The sequence below is a fragment of the Hydra vulgaris genome, chromosome 03 (assembly GCF_038396675.1).
Source record: "Hydra vulgaris chromosome 03, alternate assembly HydraT2T_AEP".
NCBI lineage: Eukaryota > Metazoa > Cnidaria > Hydrozoa > Anthoathecata > Hydridae > Hydra > Hydra vulgaris.
The window spans coordinates 30,406,874-30,432,544 of NC_088922.1; the positions used below are offsets into that span (position 1 = coordinate 30,406,874).

A 25,671-nucleotide genomic window follows, 5' to 3' on the forward strand; every position below is an offset into this window, starting at 1 on the left:
TCAAAATATATTATTCTTGATGGTTTCAATTTCACTATTATAATTTTTTAATTTTTTTATTAATTTCATAAATTTTCTATTTTCTTTTTTTTGATAAATTAAACTCTTTTATAGTTGTTTTTTTTAAATAATGCATTAAAAAAATAAAAAAATAAAAAACTTGGGTATTATTTTATAAACATCATCAAATGGACTAACGGATTTAAAAAAAAAAAGAAGCAAACTTTGAAAATTTTATAAAAGTTTTTATACAAACTGTATGGTCGCACAATAAAATGAGATTTTTTTAGTGAATGAACTACTTTTTCAATCTGTTTTCAATCTTTTTAAGTTTTTTCTATTTAACAATTAAAAGTAAAGTCTAACCTTTTCTATTTAAATTTCATTTCTAAAAACTGAAGCTATTTTAACAATATAAAAAACAGTGTTATAGTGTTTTGTGGTGTGAATAAACTTGACATATTAACATTTCAAATTTTAAATTGCAAATCTCAGAACTTGCATATTATTTAATCGTTGTTACACTTCTTTATTGTGTTGACTGAAATTTAAATAATTCAATGAAGCAAATGCTTAATCATTTTTTAAAACTGTTTAATAAACCAAAGACTTAAATTAAACCAATCAATACACCTTGAAATGTAAATTTTGTATGACTTAATGCATCTATTCTATATTATAAAACCAATAAATTCACTTAATAACTTAATAAAAAATGTTAAAATAAAAAAAAGTAAATATTTTTATACTTTTAAAAGCTTTCTCTTCATCTCCTGGAGCTGTAGCACAACCACAGGGAAGTGATTGAATCTTTGTAAAATTAAATGAAGGTGTAGCTCGAACACGATCTTTTTCAAAAATTAACTCATAAGCTGGCTTTAAAATTCTAGAATCCATAGTAAAATTTAAAATTATAATAGTGTGTTATATAGGTGTATAAATATATTTACATACACACATATATCAATATATATGTGTGTATATATATGTCTCTCTCTCTATATATATACATATATATATATATATATATATATATATATATATATATATATATATATATATATATATATATATATATATATATATATATATATATATATATATATATGTATATCTATATATATATATATATATGTATATCTATATATATATATATATATATATATATATATATATATATATATATATATATATATATATATATATATATATATATATATATATATATATCAATATATATATATATCAATATATATATATATATATATATACACATTTATACATATATATAACATATGTATATACATATATATATATAAATATATATATATATATATATATATATATATATACATAATATAAATATATATATAATATATATATATATATATAAATATATATATATACATATATATATGAAAAAAAAAAAATATATATATATATATATATATATATATATATATATATATATATATATATATATATATATATATATATATATATATATATATATATATATATAGAACTCTTATATGTTGTTAGAAAGTTTTTTCCATATTTTGTTGACAAAAAGTAAAAAATAAAATGCAAGACCGGAATTTTTTTTTTTATTAATTGATAGACTGCCTGCCCAAAACAAACCCTCAGTCGATGAAGCAGCACTCCCTTGCGGGTCAGGCTAAAAGATAGTAGATGTAGCAACACTCTGTTGCCAGTCGGGCTATTGGTCAGTCAATATAGCAGCACTCCCTTGCGAGTCAGGCTATTTGTCAGTCGATGTAGCAGCACTCCCTTGCGAGTCTTGCGATAAAAAAAATAAAAATAAACTGTTTTTATTTTTATTTTTTTTTACCATGATTTATGGTAAAAAAAATAAAAATAAAAACATTTTATTAAAAAAATTAAAAATAAAAACATTTTATTAAAAAAAATAAAAATAAAAACATTGTTTATATTGTTAAAAACATTCAGAATGTTCTAAAAACATTCATGTTTTTAAAAACATTTTGGTCAATTAAATTTGCGATTTTGTGGTTTTTTTAAAAAACGATTAATTTGTAATTAAATTAATGGTTTTAACTTTTTGACAACACGCAAATGTTGGACGAAAGTCAAAAGTAATTAAAAGTGACATATGTGTTGGCGTAAGAATCATTTTTTTCCTTCCGCTCTTCCCAAATGCAACAATCTATATATATATATATATATATATATATATATATATATATATATATATATATATATATATATATATATATATATATATATATATATATATATATATATATATATATATATATATATATATAAGATTAACCCTCAATAAACTCTTATCAAAATAGAAACCTTAGTATCACATCAGTGACATTTCATATTTACCAAACTTAAAAAAAAAAAATAAAAAATGCAAAAAATTTTGCATTTTATATGTTTTTATACAAATTTTTAATGATTGAATTTCTTAAACTATTTAAGTGCTTTAATTTACAGAAAAGTTTTGTTTTCATTCATTTTTTTTCAATTTACCCAAGGCTCCACTACATTCAAAGAAATTTATTGTCATTCTTTTTTTAAATTTTATTTGCAGCTCTCACTTCACTTTCTCCTAAACTTCGAAATACAAACTTTGTTCTGGTAATTAAGGTAAAACTTATTGTCTTAGTAAGAATAAGTAAGATAATAAGTTTTTGTAAGAAAATTTTACGAATGAAATCTTTTGTAAAAAGAAAAGATTCGGTTTGTTAACTTTCTAAAACATTAAAGACTTTTTGAAAAAGTAAGTAAATTGTAACAAGTGCACAATTAGAAAATATATATTTTAATTAATTAGAAAATTTTAAGATTTGATGATGCTGCTGATAAAGAAATTACAAAACACTTTCCTAATCCTACCACAACTTTCAATTATAATGATAAATAACTTCTGAAAGATTATTTATTAATAGGTTTTTGTAGAGTTTTTCATTGTTTTACTTTGCAAATCTGATATTTTTTTTGTTTATTTCAGATTTATTTCAGAATGTTTGTTACCTCTTTAATACAAAATTTAAGCTTTAATACTGTTTTTAATACTTTTTTTCCATGTAAAGTTTGGGAAAATAAAATAAATAAAATGTAAAATCAGGCAAAAAAGCTGTGGTTTTTTTGTTAATGCATTAATCTATCCACCGGAAGAAATATGTTACTGTGACTTTGATATTAAATAGAAACAATGAAACATTGCGCATTTTTATTTCTCAAAAATTTAAATTTATTTCAAATCAAGTTTTCACATTCGAACTAATATTAAAATGTTAATCTTAAAAAATAAATTTAAAAATTATTTAACTTATTATTAAAGTCAGTAAAAATGTTTAACACATGATTTTTTAAACTAAGTTTTCTTGTCTCATTCTTCAAATTTGTGGTTTAAAACTTTTGATTTTTCAAAATTCTTTCAAGTTTTAATTTTATAATTTATTCTCATGTTTTGTGAAAATAGTAAACATTCCAATCTATCTGTTGAATGTTATATAAATGTTTACTATTTGTCTTCAAATTTCTCTTGCTCCTCCTTCACTCTCCAACTGATGCCGTAAAATCTCAATTTAGTTACCAAAAGTGAAGTAAAGATAAGGAAAGGAAAAAAAAAAATTGTATCTTCTACATTTACTAAGCACACAAAACACAACACTTTTTTGATATCGATAAAATATACTATAATGTATAGAGTAATTCCATGTCAAAACAACCAGGCCATATCAGTCTATCTAGCAGTAAAGACTTCATAACTTTCCATTCATTATTTGTGCAAAACAAAAAATGCTTTTTAATTTAAACTGAACGCCCAATTTAATTATTATCAAGTGAATTATTTTTTATATACTTGATTATATACTTAATAAATAAATAAATATATATATATATATATATATATATATATATATATATAATATATATATAAGACATATATATATAAGATATATATATATATATATATATATATATATATATATATATATATATATATACATACATATATATATATATATATATATATATATATATATATATATATATATATATATATATATATATATATATATATATATATATATATATATATATATATATATATATATATATATATATATATATATGTATATATATATGTATTGACCAAGTTAATTTTGGTGTTATTTTTAAGTTTTCTTTTATCTGCCATATATACTTTGAAAGGGTGGTTGAACTTTTCATCTTTTTGTTTGTGAATGAGTGTTTGTGGTTAGCCCATCTTTTCTTCCATTCACCTTCTGCTAGGCCAATATATACTTTTTCTGGGGTGTTAGGGGGGGGGGATACTATACATTTATAAATAACATTAGAGGCTCTACATTTTCCTATTATAGGGCAGTTTTCTTTTTTTATGCAATTGCAGGGTGGGTATTATTTGGTCTTTCTGAACTAATTTTCTTGTTGTGGCTTTTTATTATACTTTCGATATTTTTGGTGCAGCTGTAACTCAATTTGATGGTGTTTTGATTGAATAGTTTACTTAAGGGGTGGGATGTTGGAAAGTGTTTGTCGATTAAGTTCAGGAAGATATGTCCGACATTAGTAGAGACGCTTTTACTGTAAGGGGGGTTCAACCATATTATATTTCTTTTTCTTGTCTTTTTTTCTCTTTTTTGAGGGTTACACTTTAAATTAAAATTAGTGAAGCCATTTCTTCTTAGTTCATCTTCGTATTCTGGTATAGATAAAATAAATGTTTTTTCATTCGAGGAATTTTGTGATAATCTGTTGTTGATAGAGATGGGGATTTGCTTTATTACTTGCGGAGGGTGGTGGAATCAGAGTGGATGTAACGAAGATATTCATTTGGTTTTTTCAAAGGTTGGTAGGAGCTTTTTTCTAAGTTAAAGGATACATCTAAGAAGTTGAGTGCGGGTAGGTTTGTTTGGATCTCTATTTTAAAACTGATCGTTTTTATAACTCTAATTATGTTTTTTCGTATTCTATCAATTTGTGATCCAGTTTTTTTACGAAGTATCATCAGACCATCGTCACGATATAGTCCAACGTCTTCTTTATTTATTATTTTAGATAGTGAGTCTAATATATATAGGCCCATCAGTTCACAAACTTCTGCATCATCAAAGCAACCCATTGTGACATCAAAGCAGTCGTGTACTAAGTTTTTCTTCCATGTTTCGTTTTTAAAAAATAGCAAGGACTTTCTGCAATGTTTAATGACATTAAAAGCCACAACAAGAAAATTAGTTCAGAAAGACCAAATAATACCCACCCTGCAATTGCATAAAAAAAGAAAACTGCCCTATAATAGGAAAATGTAGAGCCTCTAATGTTATTTATAAATGTATAGTATCCCCCCCTAACACCCCATAAAAAGTATATATTGGCCTAGCAGAAGGTGAATGGAAGAAAAGATGGGCTAACCACAAACACTCATTCACAAACAAAAAGATGAAAAATTCAACCACCCTTTCAAAGTATATATGGCAGATAAAAGAAAACTTAAAAATAACACCAAAATTAACTTGGTCAATAATTAAACAAGTCCCCGCCTACAGCAACGTAACAAAAAAATGCTTGCTTTGCCTTTATGAAAAACTTTGCATAATATCATACAAAGGTACGCAGAAATTATTAAATAAAAAAACAGAAATTATTTCTAAGTGCCGTCACGAAAACAAGTTCTTGCTTGACAACCACGAGCCCAAAGATTAAAAAAACAAACCACGCTTGCAAATAGTTATAATTTTATAATTGTTTTTGAACGCCATTATGTTTATTAAGTATATTTTTTAACAAAAAAAAACAATGTATTTTTTATCTGATGATTGCTAAACGCATGAAACTTTTAGTAGTCAAAATCATGTAGTTATTTTTATTTAATCTTGTCAAAAAATAAATTATATATCATTCATCGAGCACTCTTGCTGAATATATGCTCACAGCAAAATTAAACTTATTTACATATATATATATATATATATATATATATATATATATATATATATATATATATATATATATATATATATATATATATATATATATAAAACCAAGGTACAATTAAGGGATAATATGATAAAGTTCAACAGGAATTTAAAAAAAAAAACCCAGTACTGAATTTAACTTTTAAATAGAAGAAATAAATCATTGGCTCTTATGCACTGAGATTTTTAATTTTAATTTATGTGTGATGTACTTTATAACAAATATAACTTCATTGGTATTATTTAAGCATTATTTAACAATATGCAAACTCTATTGTTTAATTAAAGATAGACTTGACAGCAAAAAAATTCTACTCAAAATATTTTCTATAAAATCAACTTATAATTTTCAATTTTTTACTCTCTAATAAAATTAGCGAGCACTATTTGTTAAAAAAAAATTGTTAAAAGTTTTTTTTTTTAAAAAAAAACAAACCAAATCCATGGTTTTTTTGGTTTAACCTCCTTTTTTTAAATAAGCTGTGTTCAATCAACTTTTTTAATTAAAAATATTAGGCATTTCACTTGAGTAAATTATATCTTCTATCAGTATAACTGATATAATACATCAATCAATAAACGTTCTGTATATAAATACAAGATACATCATCTAATACATCACTAATATAAATATATACACTAATATAAATATATAATACATCAATCAATAAATGTTCTGTATACAAATACAATTATTTAATGTTCTGTATACAAATACAATTATTTAATGTTCTGTATATAAATACAAGAACTTCCACAGTAAAAATTCCTATAATTAATTTTAACTGTTATGCCTTGTGAAGTAAATATAATTAATCAAATTTTTTTAAAAAGTGATACTTTACCAAGTTGCAAGTGTTAAATTAACTTTTAATGCATAATTTTTATATTTGGCGCTGTGCATGTGATACATGCCTGTAAATGATTTTCCTGGTGCTATTTGTCGCACCTGGAAAATCATTTACATTACAATGGTTTTGTCAACCATTTACGAGCGTGTATCACATGCACAAAGCAATCGCTCCTGCATTATCACAAGGCCTGATATTTATTAAATGTTTTGTTTACTATACTTTTACTTATTTTTTAGTTATATTTTATATACATATTTTAGTTATATTTATATTATTTTATAACATTTATTTCAAGTTTATTATATTTAAACTAAGTAACTTTTTATTTTTTTATAAAAAATGTGAGAAAATAAACTACCTTTTCAAAACAGAGCTTATATTATCAGCAATAAGTTGCAACCATAATGGCAACTAAAAAAAATAATAATTAAACTAAATGTATAATAAATGTTAAAGCAATATTAAAAATAAAAACAGAAAAAAAAAGAGTCATATGAAAAAAGTTGGTGTTAATTTTTAATATATAATTTAACAGAATTCTTTGAAATTATATGATCATATAGTATCTGATTTATTTAAAAAGATTTTCAAACAAAATTCATTCAACACTAATTCTGAATAGTGTAAGTTTTTATACCTTTTTTAAATGCGAGATCAATAAACAGGTTTTACACATATTAAGTATTTAGATATTATATTTATATATAAACACAAAATTTCAGTAGAAGAGTCAGATAATCATTACAAGGATAATTTGCTTTATTTAAAATCTCACAATAAGCTTACTGTGATGTAATTTTAATAAAAAATAATTTAGATAACTTAGCAAAAAGAAGGTTTTTTAAATTTTCATATTTTGAAGATAACAATCCGCAAATCTTAACAATCAGAACAATCTGCAAATCTTAACAAACAGAACAATCTGCAAATCTTAACAATCAGAACAATCTGCAAATCTTACACATTCATAAAAAAAAACAAGAAAGCTGCATCAACTCAAGTATTGGAAGAAATATGTAATGTGAAACATTTATGTTTAATACAATTGTATTTATAATATTTTTAAAATGAAAAATTATTAAAAAACAAAATAAAAAAAAATACCTCCTCAACATCATTTTTCTTGAAACTTTTTGAATAATCACTAATAAAATAATTATTTAGTTTTACTATGAATATTCTTTTACAAAAATATTTATTTATTTTTAGTATGAATAATCTTTTATAAAAATATTTATTTTCACTATGAATATTCTTTTACTTATGATTTAAAGATTTTTAAATTAGAAAATAATTTTTAATGTATTAAAAAATTAGAAAATAACTTTTAATATATTAAAAAAACAACAGAATAATCAAGGCTGTAAAACACATAAATTATAACAGCATAATATTATTTGAAAGACTCATAACTTATTTTTATTACTATGTTATAATTTATGTTTAATATTTTGTCATAACTTATGTTTAATATAGTGTCATATGTTAATTATGTGTAACAGTTCAAAGCCTACAGACAGGTAGTGATAATTACTTGTTACTTTTTTGTACTTAGGCAACCCCTTGTGTGGTAAACATCAAAAAAATACATTAAATGTTACTTTAACACTTGCAACCTCTTGCTAAAGTATCACATTTTTGAAAAAATTTGATAAATTTTATATTTATCATTCATTTAAAATTACATTTACTTTGCAGGCAAAGAAAATACCATAAACAGTTTAAATAAATTATGAGATTTTTTACTTTGGAGGTTCCATATATAGACTATCACCAAAAAAAAATTTAAAGACTTATACTCTAAAAATTTAAAGACCTATATTGTAAAATTTTGAGTCTGATGCTTTTTTAGTTTAAAGGTTGAGTTAAAAAAAACACTTAAGTTGCACTATATTGTAAAAAAGTAAAAAAAGGTGAAAGATCATAAAAAGCTGAAAAAGTGCAAACAAATCACAATTACTTGATTTAAATTACTCATATTATCATAATCATTATTAGCATAATTGTAATCACAAGCACTTCTACCCATAATGGATGGAGCACTTATTTGACATATTTTTTATAAAAATAAATGCTTCAAAGGAAATTCAAGGAAATTGTATTCCAAGAAGTTTATAGTACCAACCAGGGTTGAAAAAAAAAACATTTTTTCTAAAAAAACAAACAAACTAAAAGTTTTTTTTTGTTTAAACTTCTTTTTTTAAATAAGCTGTGTTCAATCAACTTTTTTAATTAAAAAAATATTAGGCATTTCACTTGAGTAAATTATATCTTCTGTCAGTATAACTGATATAATACATCAATCAATAAATGTTCTGTATACAAATACAATTATTTAATGTTCTGTATATAAATAAAAGAACTTCCACAGTAAAAACTCTCATAATTAATCTAAACTGTTATGCTATTTTCTATGCCTTGTAAAGTAAATATAATTAATCAAATTTTTTTAAAAAGTGATACTTTACCAAGTTGCAAGTGTTAAATTAACTTTTAATGCATAATTTTTATATTTACTACAAATGGTTACCCTAAGTACAGTAAAGTAACACAAAATTGTCACTGCCTGTCTGTGGGTATTAAACTGTAGCATATTAAAGTTAAAAAATTTTCCTAATATTGCATTATTTAACAATTTTGAGATACAATAACTCAAAAATTGTTTAAAATCAGTCAAAACCAACATCAAAAATGAATTATTTGGATGAAAAATAAAACTTAAGGTGATCACGCTTTTATTTACAAAGTTATGATTCACCAAATATCTTTGGTCTGTATTGATTTGATCATAACTTTTGGTTGGATTGGTTAATCAATCTGAAAGTTTTAGGATTGTGTTTATTTTCCTAAAATCTGTAGGTGGCCAAAATTTAAAAAAAATCTGAGGGGCAAAAATAGGTGATTCCATATAGATGATATTATGTTTCATATTATTAGAAAAATAATTAAAAGATTATATGTAACAAGTTCTTTTTTTTCATTATGACTCACTCCCAACAAGGCTCCAAGCAATCACTATTAAGTTACTAGAAAAAAAAAAGAATAGAGTTAAAGAGCTTTTAAAGAAAATTGGTTGACAAAAGACTTAAAAAGTTGTGAGTTGTATGAGTAAGAAAAACATGAAGATGAGAGAGAGCTCCAAAGGGTTGCAGTGTGGGGAAAAAACTAGACGAATAAAAACTTTAAGAGCAAACAGGGACAGATACAGTAAAAAAATGAGACTGAATGACTAGTCATACAAGAATTAATTTTAGCTGATGGAAATAGAAAAAATTTTAGAACACTTAGGAATAGTCACAATAAAATTATGAGACTTAATTGAATGACGAGTAACATGAGAATGAATTTTAATAGATGGCACAAGAGATGCTAGCTCTTTAGAGCGGTGCACATTATACTATTTATAGAAAAGAGGAAGAGAAGCACATTACAACAACAGTTGGAGGTTGGCTGCAAGAACAGGTCCAACTATGTTTACAATGTGTTTTTGTACCTTGTCTAAAAGAGAAAGGGTATTATCAGAAGATCCGCTACAGATATGGCAACAGTATTACATACAAGGACAGATTTAAGATTTAAAGAGATAAAGAATAGAATCCAAAGTAAGGAAGTGGCAATCACCATAAAGAGTCGTGACCTTACCAGATACTAATTTTGCAATTGATTTGATATAAGGTTTCAAAGAAAGATCAGAAGTAAGAGTTAATCCTAGAAGATGAAGGGTAGATGACTCATTGACTACATTACCGTTCATAAATATAGGAAGATCTAGAGTATTGGGATAATGATTAGCTGAAAAAATTGAGTTTTATCTGAGTTAAATTTCACCAGCCGCTGAGAGCCCCATGCTGCAGCAAAAGTAAGATCCTTTTCAAGCTCAAATGCCCCCTCCAAGCAATAAGAGGATGTTGGCTTCTTATCAAGATAAGATTAAATAGTAGTATCATCAGCGAACAATGGCACTTTAGACATAAGAATTTCTGTAAGATCGTTAATATAAATTAAACAGAAGTATAGGCCAAGGATAGAAACTTGCGGAACCCCTGAAGTTACAGGGTATGAAGAAGAGTGCTGACCATTGAGGACAACTTTTATACTACAATTAGAAAGGAAGGATTCAATAATTTTGCAGATTTTAACTGTAAACCGTAAGAAGAAAGTTTATAGAGAAGACCAGCATACCAAACAATATCAAAGGCTTTAGAAATATTGAGAGCAATAGCCTTAAGTTTTCCATGTCTATCTAATGAACAATAAAACCTATCAGTTATTACTGTTAGCAAATCAGCTGAAAAATGAGAAGATCCTAATCCATATTGATGATTAGAAAGTAAGTTAGTAGATTCAAGATGAGAGATTAAGTGTTTGTTTTAAGACTCAAAAACCTGTTTTCTGGAGAACTATTTTGCTGATAGATATGGAAGTAACAGTTTCGATTGGAAATTGCAGCAGCACAATGTGAGGAAAACCATGGAGAAGAGTCAGGCTTGATTTGGAATCGTCAAGAAGAAATAAAAGAGTCCATGCCAGTTTGAATCCAAGTTATGTAAGAAGCACATTTGTCAGCAGGAAGAAGAAAGACATCTAGCAAGGGCCATCACAAAGAAAATCAGTAAAAGAATCCCAGTCAGCGTTAAGGTAGTTGTAAGAGGTACGATGATAGAAGGATCCTGATGATGAAGAAGAATGAAATAATAGTTTTGAAGAGATCAAACCATGATCAGAAGCACCTAAGGGTGAATGTGGAGAAACTGAGCACTGACTAGGAATAAAAACAAGACATAAGTTGAGAAGAGAAGGTAAATAATTCGAGTTGTCTGGAAAGCGAGTTGGAAAGATGACTATTTATGTTAGAGATTGAGAAAGGCAAAAGTTGTGGGCCTTAATGTCTGCAGAGTCACTGACTCCAGACTCAAGCAAGAGAAAAGGCTAAGTCAATTTGCTCAGAAATAACACCAAAAAGAGTGCAGTCTTTAAATGAAGGAGAGCAATATAGAACAAAAAGAGAGGGGCAATAAAATGAAGTGGTGCTAAACAAAAGCACATAAAAGAATAGTCTGTGTATTCAAACCTAATTTCCCAACAAATGAGTGTATTCCTGGAAATGTAAGTGCCCAGGCCAACCATGTGACTATTGGAGTCTTTACAAGTTAAAGGAAGATAACCATCAACATTAAGATCACTAAGAGACAGCTGAACACAAATTAGTCTAACAAAGATTTAGTAGGTTTGGTGAACTTTGCAAGAGATAAGACTCAACAGAAAAAAGGTTACTTCAAAGACCATGAATAGTCAATGATAGATTTAAAGAACTTGGTGATGATGATGGTTTTTTGTGGTTTATAGTTTTTGGTCCTTTAGTTTTAAAATTGTTAAAGAACTTGACTCAAAGCACAGATTGTACTCAGTACGCAATTTTATATGCTGCCTCATTACTATTAATAAACCTTAAGCCTTAACAAAGGGTTCCAAATGTGGCTTCAACAATGCACACCAAAAGTACGAACAGGGACACCATCCATGAGCAACTGTTATTATTCTGTACATCCATGAGCAACTATTAGTACATCCATAGCACTGTTAGTACTCTGATATTTTAAAACTGTTGATGGATTCAGCCTCTCTGAGAGCTACCACAGAGTTCGGGAAATCTGACTACTAGCTGGCCTCAGAACCATTAAACTGAGTTTTAGACCTGAAAGCTCATTAGAAGATAATAGAATGAGTTGACTAATCATAAAAACAGAGACACAAGCAAAACCCATGCATTAAGTCAAGAACATCCAGTATTCAACATCCTAAACTGGAAACAATCTATTATAAATGCATCTATGCCAGCCTGATAGATGAAAAGGGGTGCGAGGCTAGTCAACAGATAGAATTTGTTTAACCCTTAAGTCTTAAGATGCATTTAGCATGTGCCCAAGATGAGTATTTTTATCAAGACACTCTAACCTTTACTCAACTAAGAGCTCCAACGCAGTGGGTATTTTAAGTTGGAGTTAGCTTTGCCTAAAAAAAGTAATCCTACAAGACAGAAGGACATAAAGCAGGTTGTACTGGGTTACATGTTACCAGTAGCAGGATAACCTGACCTGAAAACCATGAGCAATAGCCCTAGCTTTGCCACCTCCATCTAATGTGCTGTAAAAACTTTCAGTCACAGCAGTTAGCAAGTCAGCCATTTATCGAGAGGATCAAAAACCGTATAGATTGTCTGACATTAAGTTATTTGACTCAAAATGGGATGTTAAAAATTTGTTGATCAAAGACTAAAAGACCTTGCTAATAACAGATAGAAGACTGATTGGACAATAGTTGCAGAGATCAGAATGTTCTCCAGGGTTTTTAAAACAGATGCTATTTTCCAGCACACAAGTGCTGGAAAATAGCATCTGTAGGTCTTTGAGTCTTTGATCAAAACAAGATTGGACATTTGTCCAAAATGAGTATTTTTATTGAGACACCATCTCTAGCCTTTACTCAACCAAGAGCCCCAAGGCAGAGATATTTTTAAGTCGGAGTTTGTTTTTCCTAGTCTTCGCCTAAAAAAAGTGAGGGCATGGGGCGTTTAATACTAGGTTACATGATACCAGTAGCAGAATAATTGTAATGATCCTGATCTAAAACCTGACCTAACAAGTGTAAGTATTAAAAAATCATGTTTGTATTAAATATTCAAATGGATGATGTTTCATATTAACAGTGTTTATAGATTAACAGCGGTGTCATTAAAATCTGCTTGTCTTTAGTAGCTCCCAGGTGGCTTCATTTTTTGATTGTCTTTTTGTACAAGTAGTTGCAATGGTCTTCACCCGTGCCCTTAGTGTGATTGTTAAGAGTGGTAAATAGGCATTCAAATATTCTAAATATAATACATGTTTGGGGAGGGGTAGTGAGCATATAAAACTCATTATTATTTATATTTTATAAATACAATTCTGTGGTAGGGTGGAGGGAAGAGTCTATCATATAAAACTCATTATTAGATGATATAAAAACAGTAGAGTTAACAGGTGAAGCTGGTTTGTAGTATTTAACTAATACTAAGCAATATAAGTGTTTGGGATCATGGGTCTAACAAAATAGCCCTATAAACTGCTGGTATACCAAAAACTCAAAATTTAAGTTCAATTAATGCTAAAAATAACAATGCTAAAAATATTGAAAAAAACAAAAAACATTATTTAGCAAACATAATTTTTATACTTGTTTAATGTGATATTTAACACTGTGAACACTAAATGTGGTATTTGTTTATATCTATTAAATGTGATATTTATTTATACTTGTTAAACGTGTTAAATGTGATATTTATTTATACTTGTTAAATGTATTGTTAAATCTATTTATATTTACAGATTAACTATCCCTTAATTTAAAAAAAATAAAAAATGTATAGATATTAAAAAAAAACAACCTACTCTTTTATCATGCTTGCCATAAAACAAATGAATGATGTGTGAGAATAGCTTAAAAAAATATCATAAAAACAATGTGCTATCTGTTTCTTCTTTATTGATTGAAATTTCACAATCTTCTCAGTTACAAACATACAATTTATGTTCTGAGTGGTGCTTTCTGCAATTGTAGCATTTAATAGGTAACCTTTATATAAAAGCAAACTTTTAATTATGTAAACAAAACATACTTTTAAGAGTAAAAAGTATTAGCATAACTAAAATGGACTTATAAGGTTCTTATAAATAGTCTAAGCATTATAAAGGTATTTATAGCATTTTTATAGCATTACTTTGTTATTCCTTAAAGCAGTAATAAAATTAAAAGTTTTCATAATCAGGTATAAATTAAGTTAATCAGGTATAAATTAAGTTAATCAGGTATAAATTAAGTATAAAAGTTTTGTCAGCTCAATAAGCTGATTTTAATTTTTACCACAATTTTATAACTCTTTTTGTTCTGACAAAATTGCAAGAGTTTTTTTTTTTTTTATCTTCTTTTTTTTTGGACCACTTGTTTTATAATTAATACTACTTATATATTGTTTGTTTTATAGGTTATACTGCTTATACATAGATAAAAACTTGTTTTTTAATATTTTGTGATTGATACTGTTGACTTGTTTTTTGAAGTTTTTTTTTTTTACTTTTTTTACTTTATGTTTTCAACTTACTAAAAAATTTCTAACTAGTTCTAATTAAGTTTTAAAATTAATTATTTCTATTTTTTATTTATTTTATCAACTCTTATAGAGTTAATAAAATACAGATTTTTTTGTTTGCTAAAATGGTTAAATTCTGGGTTGTTGTTTTTTTAATTTTCTCTTTAAACTGTGTTTAATTTTGAACTCAAATTTGATAAAAGCAACTTTATTAATGTTTTCTTTCTACCTCCAGTGTGACCACAGGCTACTTTATTACTATTAATGATCCTTGTTATGCTTTATACCTAATAACTAAATAATATGATTAAGTTGTTGGGTATAAATCTTAATTACTTAGTTTAGAAATCTGCTAAATGTTTTGACACCTTTAAATTGTTGTATTCTCAAATGATTTCATAATAACCAATACCAGTTTATCATAACATTTTATGATAAAATGGTACGTATTTAAAAAACAATAACATGCCACCATTAATTTTCTTTGTTTTAAAATAGTTCAATAACATACAATATATATTTTTGAATCAGCTATCTGTTCACAGTTATATCTATCTATCACTTATATAATAAAAATATTTACATTATATTTATGGTTGAATTTAACAAAAGATTTTAATAAAGTTGTTATTTGCATTTTAAAAAAGCTGATCTTTTAGTTTCTTTGCTAGCTTACACAGCTTGAGAAGTTGGTGGGGGTATATACAAACCCCCACCAAATAGTATTATTATTGGTGGGGGTATATACTTACCCCCACCAATAATAATACTATTATTAGTGTGAGTATGTATTACTAAGGCAGTGAAACTTTTGAAAAAAGCATATACTACATGTCATGATAGCATATTCTACATTCCATGACTACTTATAAACTTTTATAAATTCACTATACTCTCATGAATTTAAGCTGAATTTAAATTACATATATCAACTACTATATAAGCAATTTAACTTGTCATGTATCAACTTTTATATAAGGAGAAAAAGGAGGTCTAAAAACTTATTACTAAGTTTTTTTTAGTTGTTATTTTAGTAAATAATTCCTCAGAGAAGTTTCTTTTAGCACCATTGAGATTAAAAATCATTTAATATTTACATCAGCAAATTTGTGGCTTTAACTACCTTCAACTCCCATTCTCTTACATAATCAGTAATATCAGAATAAAAAATAAAAAAACAAAATAAACACACAAATAAAAATTATATTATATATAATATTCAATTGTTTGTTTCTGTTAATAAGTAAGAAAAAAAAATTGTTATTTTTTAATAACACATAATGCTAATAATAGTTAAAGAATATTTCTTGAGAAAATTTTAAAAAAACAAATTAGTAGGTTATAGTAATTTTTTTTTATGACAACATGGTTATAAATTTTTAAATATTTTGTATATCTTTTTGTATCTTAGTTTTTTTTAGTCCAAAATGAAGCTAATAAAAACTCAGGTAAGTTCTCTGCTTATATTCTGAAGGTTAATATATTATTGCATTTTATGTGTTGAAACTATTTTATTAGATTTTAATGAGTTTTAAGCTAATAAATAATTGATATGAATATTTTTTAAGACTATAAAAACATTTTTTGCTATAAATACAGCTAATGAATAATTGAATGGAAACATAAATAAAGCTAATAAATTTTTGTTTTAATACAAAATGAATTAAATAAATGTTTGGTGTAATTAAATAAAAAAAAACAACTATTACTACTAAAACTTGATAAAATCAAATTATTATATCAAAATGCACGTTGTCACATCAAGTTGTTACATCAAGTTGTTACATCAAATTATTACATCAAGTTGTTACATCAAGTTATTATATGAAGTTGTTACATCAAGTTGCTACATCAAGTTATTACATCAAGTTGTTTCATTTTGTTATAACTGAAGTAAAATTTTTTCAAGAAAAAAATACTGAAAATTGTTTTAAATTTAAAATAAATAAAAAAAATCAAGTTTGATAAATTTCACAGGAACCACAGGAAATTAAAACAAACAACACATCGTAATGATGTATTTGTAAATGCATGCAGCTGAAATAATAAAATAAAACTTGAATTTGTATTTATTATGCATGCATTTACAAATACATTTGTATTTATTATGCATGGATTAACAAATACATTTGTATTTTATTATTTTAAAATAAAATAAAAAAAGTTATATGCAACAATAATTACTATTTTTGCATATTTTTTTAAAAGCAGGTATGATAAAGTACTTTAAGGCAAAAACTAATGTTGTTTAACTAATTGTCAAAAAATATATAAAAACTTCTTTAATCTATAAATAAAACAATTTTACTTGAGTAATGACATATTGATATTGGTAATTCCACATTATTCCACATGAGAAGCTAAAAATAAAATATAACTAAATATAAAGTATTTGTTATATGTATAAATATCACAACAATTAGTTTATATTAAAAAATCATTTATATTGTGTTTCTTTACAATCACCAATATACTATATTTAAAATTTTCAAGTGCACTGAACTGCAATTACTTTTAATTTTTTTGGTTTAGTAGCTTCTGTTAAAAACTTTGAAACTTTGCGCCTAATTATCTCATTTCAACTTATTCATTGTATAGGCTGGTTTGGCGCTGAGTCATCCATATATAAATATCATAAATATGTTGACTACAGGTAGAGGGGCCCAAAAAACTCATGGACCCCAAAAGCCACATGCTCACATTAGCACCTGTAACTCATAGATAAAGCCTTATCAAGCAGCAAAATAGATTTTTTTATTTGACAAGATAGTTTTTTGAAAAGAAACTGTTAAAAATAACCAAATTAGCATAAATTTTTGAAAATTATACTAAAAACAATAAAATAAAATTTTTTTCAATTTTATAAGATTTTGACATTATGGTCCATAAAAACTTGAAATTTTCATTTAAGTTTGCAAAATAGTGTTTTTTGTAAAGATTTAAGTCATACTTCTACAAAAAAAACCAAAAGAAAATAAATGAAAAAGACAGTTGCTAAAATATTTTATCTTAACCAAAGTAGTGTTTCTGTGTGGTCTTTGGGGTCCCTTACTAAAAAATATATATACATGGATCAAAAACTCAATATTAAAATAAAGTTTTGCTTTTTTCTATTAACATTTATTTTTCTATTAACATTTATTTTTCTATTAACAATAAAATAAAATGACTTTTTAACTAGTTATTTGTATAAAAAAAATTGAAATGTTGAAAAATTGAAATGTTGAAAAATTGAAATGTTGCTCTATTAGTCTTTAAGACAATTTAAAAGTGTTTTTATACATCTTTGAAACTATTGACTCATTAATAAGTTGATCAACTAATTGAATAAGAATAATGGAATTATCTCCTTATCACTGTAAGGTCACTTTCTTGGTGTATCCTTCTAACTTCTAGTATCTTCATCACTTTCATGCTCAATAACCTTTTGTTTGAATGAGTTGTTGGTTACTGCAGCAGCTAAAAACATTGTTGGTTTTTTTCCATCCACTTTACAAGTTAACTTTCCACAGACAGATTTTTGTACATTGTGGCAAGAAGAGCATTGTTGTAGCTTTATGGCTTGGCACACACCTTCTCCACAGTTGCATTCATTTTTACACCGTAAAAATGCTTCTTTTTGTTTTTCTTTGTTCCATCTTTTTTCTTCCTTATCTTTTATTTCTTGATTTTTATCTTGAATTACCTTCACTAAGTCCAACACATTTTTTCCTTTCATTGATCCGTGAACCTGCGTAACCCTTGTAGTAAGTTTGGAAACTTTTGGCTTAACTTTCTGTACTATCAGTAAGCCAGGAATTTCTTCAAGTTGAATGCTTTTTTTGCTCAGCTCTAGAATAAGCTCTTGAGAATGCTCAAACTTTTCTTTCCAATACTGAGCTGAATTTTTTCTTTTATCAGGAGATTTAATAGTATATCTTTCAGGAGTTGTTGTACTGGGTGTAACACTTTTTGGAAAATCAATACATAAAGCAGCTCGTGCAAACTTGTCCTGTTGCATGTCATTGATGTTTAATGATGTGGAAGTTACTCCTACACGTCTTGCAGCTTTGATTATAGATTGTCTTGGGGCCAAGTTGTTCCAAAAACGTCCTAAAATCATCATAAAAGCTTCTTTATTTAGTGAATTGAAATCAGTAAAAATGTTTTCTTTCATACCATGATACTCATGATGAAGGTTTTTGTTGAGTTGGTCTAAAAGCTGTGTCACACCAGTGGTATCTGGTGGAGTTAAGAACATACGTATGTTTTTTGATTGTAAAAACTTTAAGACATCAAAATTAAAGCGTGAACAATGCCCATCAGAAAGCAAAACTACTGGTCGTGCCACTTTTTATTCAGTAAGATATTCATCAAACTCTTTGTACATATCTAATAATGATTTGTGATCAGATACACCATGGTTGCAAGTTGTTATCAGAAAATGCAGAATATTTACCACAGCTTCCTTTGGAGCCATTTGATTAGTTATTCCATAAGAGTACTTGACAGACACAAAGGTCTCCTACAATTACAAAGAAAGATAATACATATCATCTGTTCAATCCATATTATAAATATTTATCAAAAAAGTGATAAGGCAATAACTACCTGAAAATGATACTAGAGGATGTATGGTGACGCATTCACGGTTCTCTCTGATCATTTTACAACATGTTTCCCCTTTTGCAGCAAAAACAAGACCAGCATGAATACCATCAACACCAAAATTGATGAACTGTGGTGTTTCATCATAATTAAATATTCTGCATGTATCAATATTTCCAGACCAAACTCTTGTCCCCTTTTGTGCTGCTTCAGTCATAATGCCTGTCTCAATCAATTTTTCTGCAAGAGCGTCTAAAGGCAACCAATGAAATCTATTAGTAACTCAGTTTTGGTAGAACTATTTTTCATGAATGTACAGTAGCAATACATAAACTAGTAAAAAGGTGTAGCTCTGAGTTAAAATTTAAATTAAGCTAGTGTATACTATGAAATATAATAAAAAACTCGATGCTTACTCATACCAAGGTGGAAACATGCCATTTCCCTCGTGCAATTGAGAGCTCTATTTATTGACACATTTCCTTGACGCTTGAGTGTTAAGCTTGGATTCTTAGCTTTAAGGCGCATCCAAAACGATTTACCTAACCTGTGTTTAAAACAAAAATAAAAAATTAACTAAAAAAGCTTCTCTTACAAAGCTTCAACTCCTGGAACTACAAGCAATCTCTTTATATCTTAACATGTTGACTATTACTACCTTTTAAAAATATATATAAGAAACATAAATACTTGTTTTTTGTCAAAGCATTTTTTGCATTTGCAAATAATGCTATGAATTTTCTGCCACCTTTCAATCTTTTATTTGTGTATTGTCTAACTTTCAGAACATCAAGGACAAGTTTTGTCAGTTCTGCTTTGTTTATGCCTTGCATTGCTTGATTTTTATTCTTTATATATGAAACAATTGACATCTCTTCTTCCTCCAAGAGAATTGCACAGTACTGTCTTTCAAGACCATTGACTATTTTCCAATCAAGTCTACGGTTTATTATTTCACGATCTTTAATAAGTGGATATTGTCTTGTTTTAATTCCAGCATGTCGTCTTACATTATTTTCTTTAGCAGCAGCTTAAAGTTGTTTTTTTTTTTCTAATATAGCTTTTCTTTTAATTAGTGCTTTAGCATTAGAACTTGGATTTAGTGACTTCATTTGCAAGCGAGTTTTGAAGTTTTTGTTGCTGTTACTCATGTTTATTTATTTGCTCACAAATAAAATAATATCGCAAATTCACATACTGCAAACTGAACTAAAACTATCCTCTAAGCAGGAGCATAAAATAAAAGCTCTATATAAATTCATTATCATTAAAAAGATAGTTACAACTACTACAAATCTACTAAATCATGAATTTTTGTAATACCACTTACATTTTTGTTACAAATAAAATAATTAATGTGGTTTTTGGGGTCCCAAGCTTGTGGTTTTTGTAGCGCTTTAGGTACTTTCATAAAATATAAGTTTGCAATCAAACTACCATATGAAGGGGATTTTAATACAACAAGCTATTCCAAAAATTGGAAAGTTGCAACTAATTTTATAAAAGTTATTATTTATATAAAAATTTAAGCCATACGGTTTTTGAGGTCCCCTACTAAAATGTAGCGAAACTTTACTGAAAAAAAAAAGCAAACAAAAAATACCAAAATACTTCTTAACCCCTGGGAAGAACTTTTACCATATAAAAGCATATAAAAAAGCAAAATAAAGTTAAATTATTTGTTTTGTACAAAAGATACAGCAAAAGAAAAAATCATGTGGTTTTTGGGGCCCGTCTACTTGTATAAGTTATATATAAAAATATCACAACATATCTAAACTATAATTTGTACTTGTAATTAATATTATACGCGTTTGATGAAATAAAGACTGTAAAAGGTATATCTAATGAATATTATACTATAACATAACATTTAACAGATTTAATAACTTGGACCTAAAAATATAGTGAAATATGTTAAGTTTATATAACCTTTTTTTTTTTTAATTTCAGTAGTGTATCTGCATGTATCCAAGTCATTTTATAACACTGGGCAACAAAAAAATTTATTTTTTTTGTATCTCAAGCAATTTTATTCAAATTATACTAATTTCGGGCTGAGAAAAAAGAATATGACAACGAAAATTTTTTATTAGCTCTAGTTTCTGAGATATACAATAGCAATAAATTTTTATTTCACGTAATTTGCAACAGAGCAATATGACATATAATTTACATATTCTAATAACATTTAAAGTACATTTGGTTTTTTTTTTATTACAGATATATTCTAATAGTTTTAAATAAAGAAATCATCAAGTTAATAGGGTTAAAGATGCCTATGGGGTATCGTCACAAAATCGTGATCTTTTTGCTTTCTTTTTGTAAACTAGTTCTGGAGCATCCCTACACACAAACCAACAGTAATCTGCAAGCATGGCCTCATTTCAACGACCCTGATATCTTTTTTCCATTACACAAATAACTTGGTGAAACCTTTCCCCATGTTCATTACAAACAGCTCCACAATTGCAGGGGGGGGGGGGGGGGAAGTCTAGATGTGAGTGGAGGAAATGAATCTTGAGGGACATGTTACATCCAAGGTGATGATATTTTTGCAGAAGTACTGCTACCAATTGAATGTAGTTATAATCTCATTTGTTGCCTAAAAATCCACTAATCACTCCCTTAAGAGCTTCCCAAGTTTCCTTTTCGGACCCCTTCAAAACTTCGTCAAATGCAGAATCCTTCATAAGATGACGTATTTATGGCCCAACAAAAATACCTTTGTCAACTTTTGCATCACTTATTTTTGGAAACTTATTTCTTAAATACCTAAAAGTATGTCCTTCTTTGTTCATACCTTTGACGAAATTTTTCATCAAACCCAACTTAATATGTAATGGTGGAAGAAGAACATCTTTTGGATCCACAAGTGGTTCAGCAATAACATTTTTTTCTTCTGTGTTGAGATTTCTTGCAGACCAGTCTTCTTTTATATAATGTGAACTTCTGTCTCTACTGTCCCACATACACAAAAAGCAGCAGTATTTAGTATACCCTAATTGCATTCCTAAAAGTATGGCAATGACTTTTAGATCACCACAAATTTTCCATTTGTGTTTATTGTAATTAATTGAGTTGAAGAGAACTTTCATGTTTATATAAGTCTCTTTCTTATGAACTGCATGGCCAATAGGAACAGAAGGAAGACGGTTTCCATGGTGCTGTAATACAACTTTCAAGCTTAGTTTAGATGAGTCTATGAATAATCTCCATTCAATTGGATCATAGTTCAAATTAATGCATTAATCCAAAAACATCAATGCAAACAAGATTATTTTTTTTCTCAAAAAAAGAAAGCAGATTCTGCTGCCGTTTTCTGTAAGGTGAAACCTTGACATCAAGTTGGAGAAGATTCTACTGCTTTAGTCTTGACCCTAGAAGTTCTGCCTTTTCCTGTGACAAGTCCAGATCTCGAACAAGATCACTTAATTCTGCTTGACTCAATCTGTGTGGCACAACATCTGTTAACACAAAATCAGGATCATTTGATGTGGAAGGCTTGTTTTCTTCTATTTCTACTTCATTTTCTGCTTCTAACTCACAACTTTGTGGTGGAGTAGGAACTGGTAAATTATCTGAATGATTTGTAAAATTTTACACTAGTAAATAAAAAAATAAAAACTAAGAATAGATTAGACCAGAAACTTTAGCAAACACACATAACTAGTATCACAAGTTTTAAACATGAACAAAACATTTTGGATAGTCAAAAACAAAAATTTTTTATAAAAAAAAATGAAAATTTCTACCCTTGCAATGGTTGAATAAGCGATCGCGATTTACAAAATCTGGAAAAATATCTGGTCTTTAAAATTTTAGTTTATGCAAGCCGTTTACTTTGTTTTTAAAGAACAAACTATTGTTAGCGAAAAAGTTATAAAGAACAAAACAAAACAAAACAATAAACTTACAATTACAAATGCAATAACACTCCAGTCACTAACTGCATTATATAAGTAATAAAACTATAATAGTATTATTATTTTTATAAAGCACTTATAACTTTTAAAGTTCATTCATTGTTCAAACAACATTAGAAATTCCAAACTTTAATCAAAGTAAAAAACATCTGAAAAAATGAAGTGGATAATTAAATATTATTAAAAACTTCATGAACTTCTACAATACACTTAAACAACTTTATAAAAGGATTTAGCATTATAAAACGTTACGAACAGTTCGAAAAAACGCGCGCTAATTTAAAAATAAACCAATAAAAAGTTTTTTTTGGTTGATTTTTAAATTAATCATGCGCTTTTACGGACCATTAGAAGCTTTTTTCGTAATGCTAAACTTTTTATAAAGTGCGTTTTTATGAAGTTGTTTAAGTTCTTTAATACGTTATAAATATTATTTAAATATCCACTCTATTTTTCTAGATGCTTTTCTACTTCAATTAAAATTCGGAATTATTTATGTTGTTTGAACTAAGAATGAATTGTAAAAGTTATAAGTGCGTTGTAAAAGTATTACACTTGTATAGTGTTATTACTTTTATAATGAAGTTACTAGAGTGTTATTACTTTTGTAGTCATAAGTTTGTTATTTTATACTTTATAACTTTTTCGCTAACAAATTTAACAAAGTACACGATTTCGCATAAACTAAAATTTTGAAGACCAGATATTTTTCCGGATTTTTCATTTCGCGATCACTTAATTCAACCCTTGCCTTGAGAGAAAATTTTTGCTTTTATTTCTTAAACTAGAGCTAATATGTCATTTTTAATGTCATTTTCGAATTCAGCAGATGGAAATGCATAAGAAATAATTAATTTTGGTTCCGATACAAAATCACTGTTGGGCAGTGTAATTATTATAAAAAGCATATATTACAGAACATTATATAACTAGTTTATAAGGAATATATTTCAAAACGCAGTAGTCAAAAAAGATTTTCGACTACTATGTTTTAAAATATGTTCCTCTTTTTTTTAACATTTAAGCAACATCAACAATTAAGCGACATTTTAATGCTGTTTAAAAGTTAAAACAATTAAAATAATGCGAAAGTACATTAAGTTTTATCATTTTTCAAAAAACCGCAATAAGAAAAGACTAGAAAGTTTTTATAATCAATAGTGCTTTTTCTTTTTGTTTTTTTATTGTTTTATAATACTTTTTAAACATGCAAGGAGTGTTGCTACATTGACTGAAAAATAGGTAAAACATGCGAGGAGTGTTGCTTTTTTACTGTAAAACCTGTGCGAAAAGTGTTACTAAATCGACTATCTTATAGCTTGCTGCTACAAAGGAGTGCTGCTACATCGTCTATTTTATAGCCTGCTGCTACAAGAAAATGATAATTGACAAATGATAAAACTCCTAACTGGTTGTCAGAAAGTTTTGTTGACAAAAAGTAAAAATTAAAATGCAAGACCGAATTTTTTTTTGTTACTTGGTAGACTGCCTGCCCCAACCAAACCCTCAGTCGATGTAGCAGCACTCCCTTGTGAGTCAGGCTATAAGATAGTCAATGTAGCAACACTCTGTCGCGAGTCAGGCTATTTGTCAGTCGGTGTAGCAGCACTTTGTTGCGAGTCAGGCTATAAGATAGTCGATGTAGCAACACTCTGTGCATGATTTACAGTAAAAAAACTAAAAATAAAACATTTTATTAAAAAAACTAAAAAAAACAACATTGTTTATATTATTAAAAACATTAGGAATGTTTTAAAAACATTCAGAATTTTTTAAAAACATTCAGAATGTTTTTAAAAACATTCTGGTCAATTAAATTTGCGTTTTTGCGGGTTTTTAAAAAAACAATTAATTTGTAATTAAATTAATGGCTTTAACTTTCTGACAACATGCAAATGTTGGACGAAAGTTAAAAGTAATTAAAACTGACGTATTTGTTGGCATAAGAAACATTTTTTTCCTTCCGTACTCCTAAATGCAACAATCTATAGAACTATATATATACATACATACATACATACATACATATATATATATATATATATATATATATATATATATATATATATATATATATATATATATATATATATATATATATATATATATATATATATATATATATATATATATATATATATATATGAATAATTTTAAATGCACTCTAGAAAATAGAGTAC

General features: G+C 26.7%; 1 protein-coding gene across 2 annotated transcripts in view; it reads right to left on the minus strand.

The window, feature by feature from the left end:
• LOC136078078 (uncharacterized protein KIAA0825 homolog) overlaps positions 1–25,671 on the minus strand; it is a 114,102-nt gene that overhangs the window by 30,212 nt on the left and 58,219 nt on the right. For both annotated transcript variants that reach the window (XM_065792915.1, XM_065792916.1), the window contains exons 11-15: positions 17,287–17,338; positions 14,281–14,464; positions 7,961–8,000; positions 7,215–7,267; positions 750–886 (exon numbers count right to left, since the gene is read on the minus strand). In XM_065792915.1, coding sequence (XP_065648987.1) covers positions 750–886; positions 7,215–7,267; positions 7,961–8,000; positions 14,281–14,464; positions 17,287–17,338 — 466 coding nt within the window. The remainder of the gene's footprint in view (positions 1–749; positions 887–7,214; positions 7,268–7,960; positions 8,001–14,280; positions 14,465–17,286; positions 17,339–25,671) is intronic.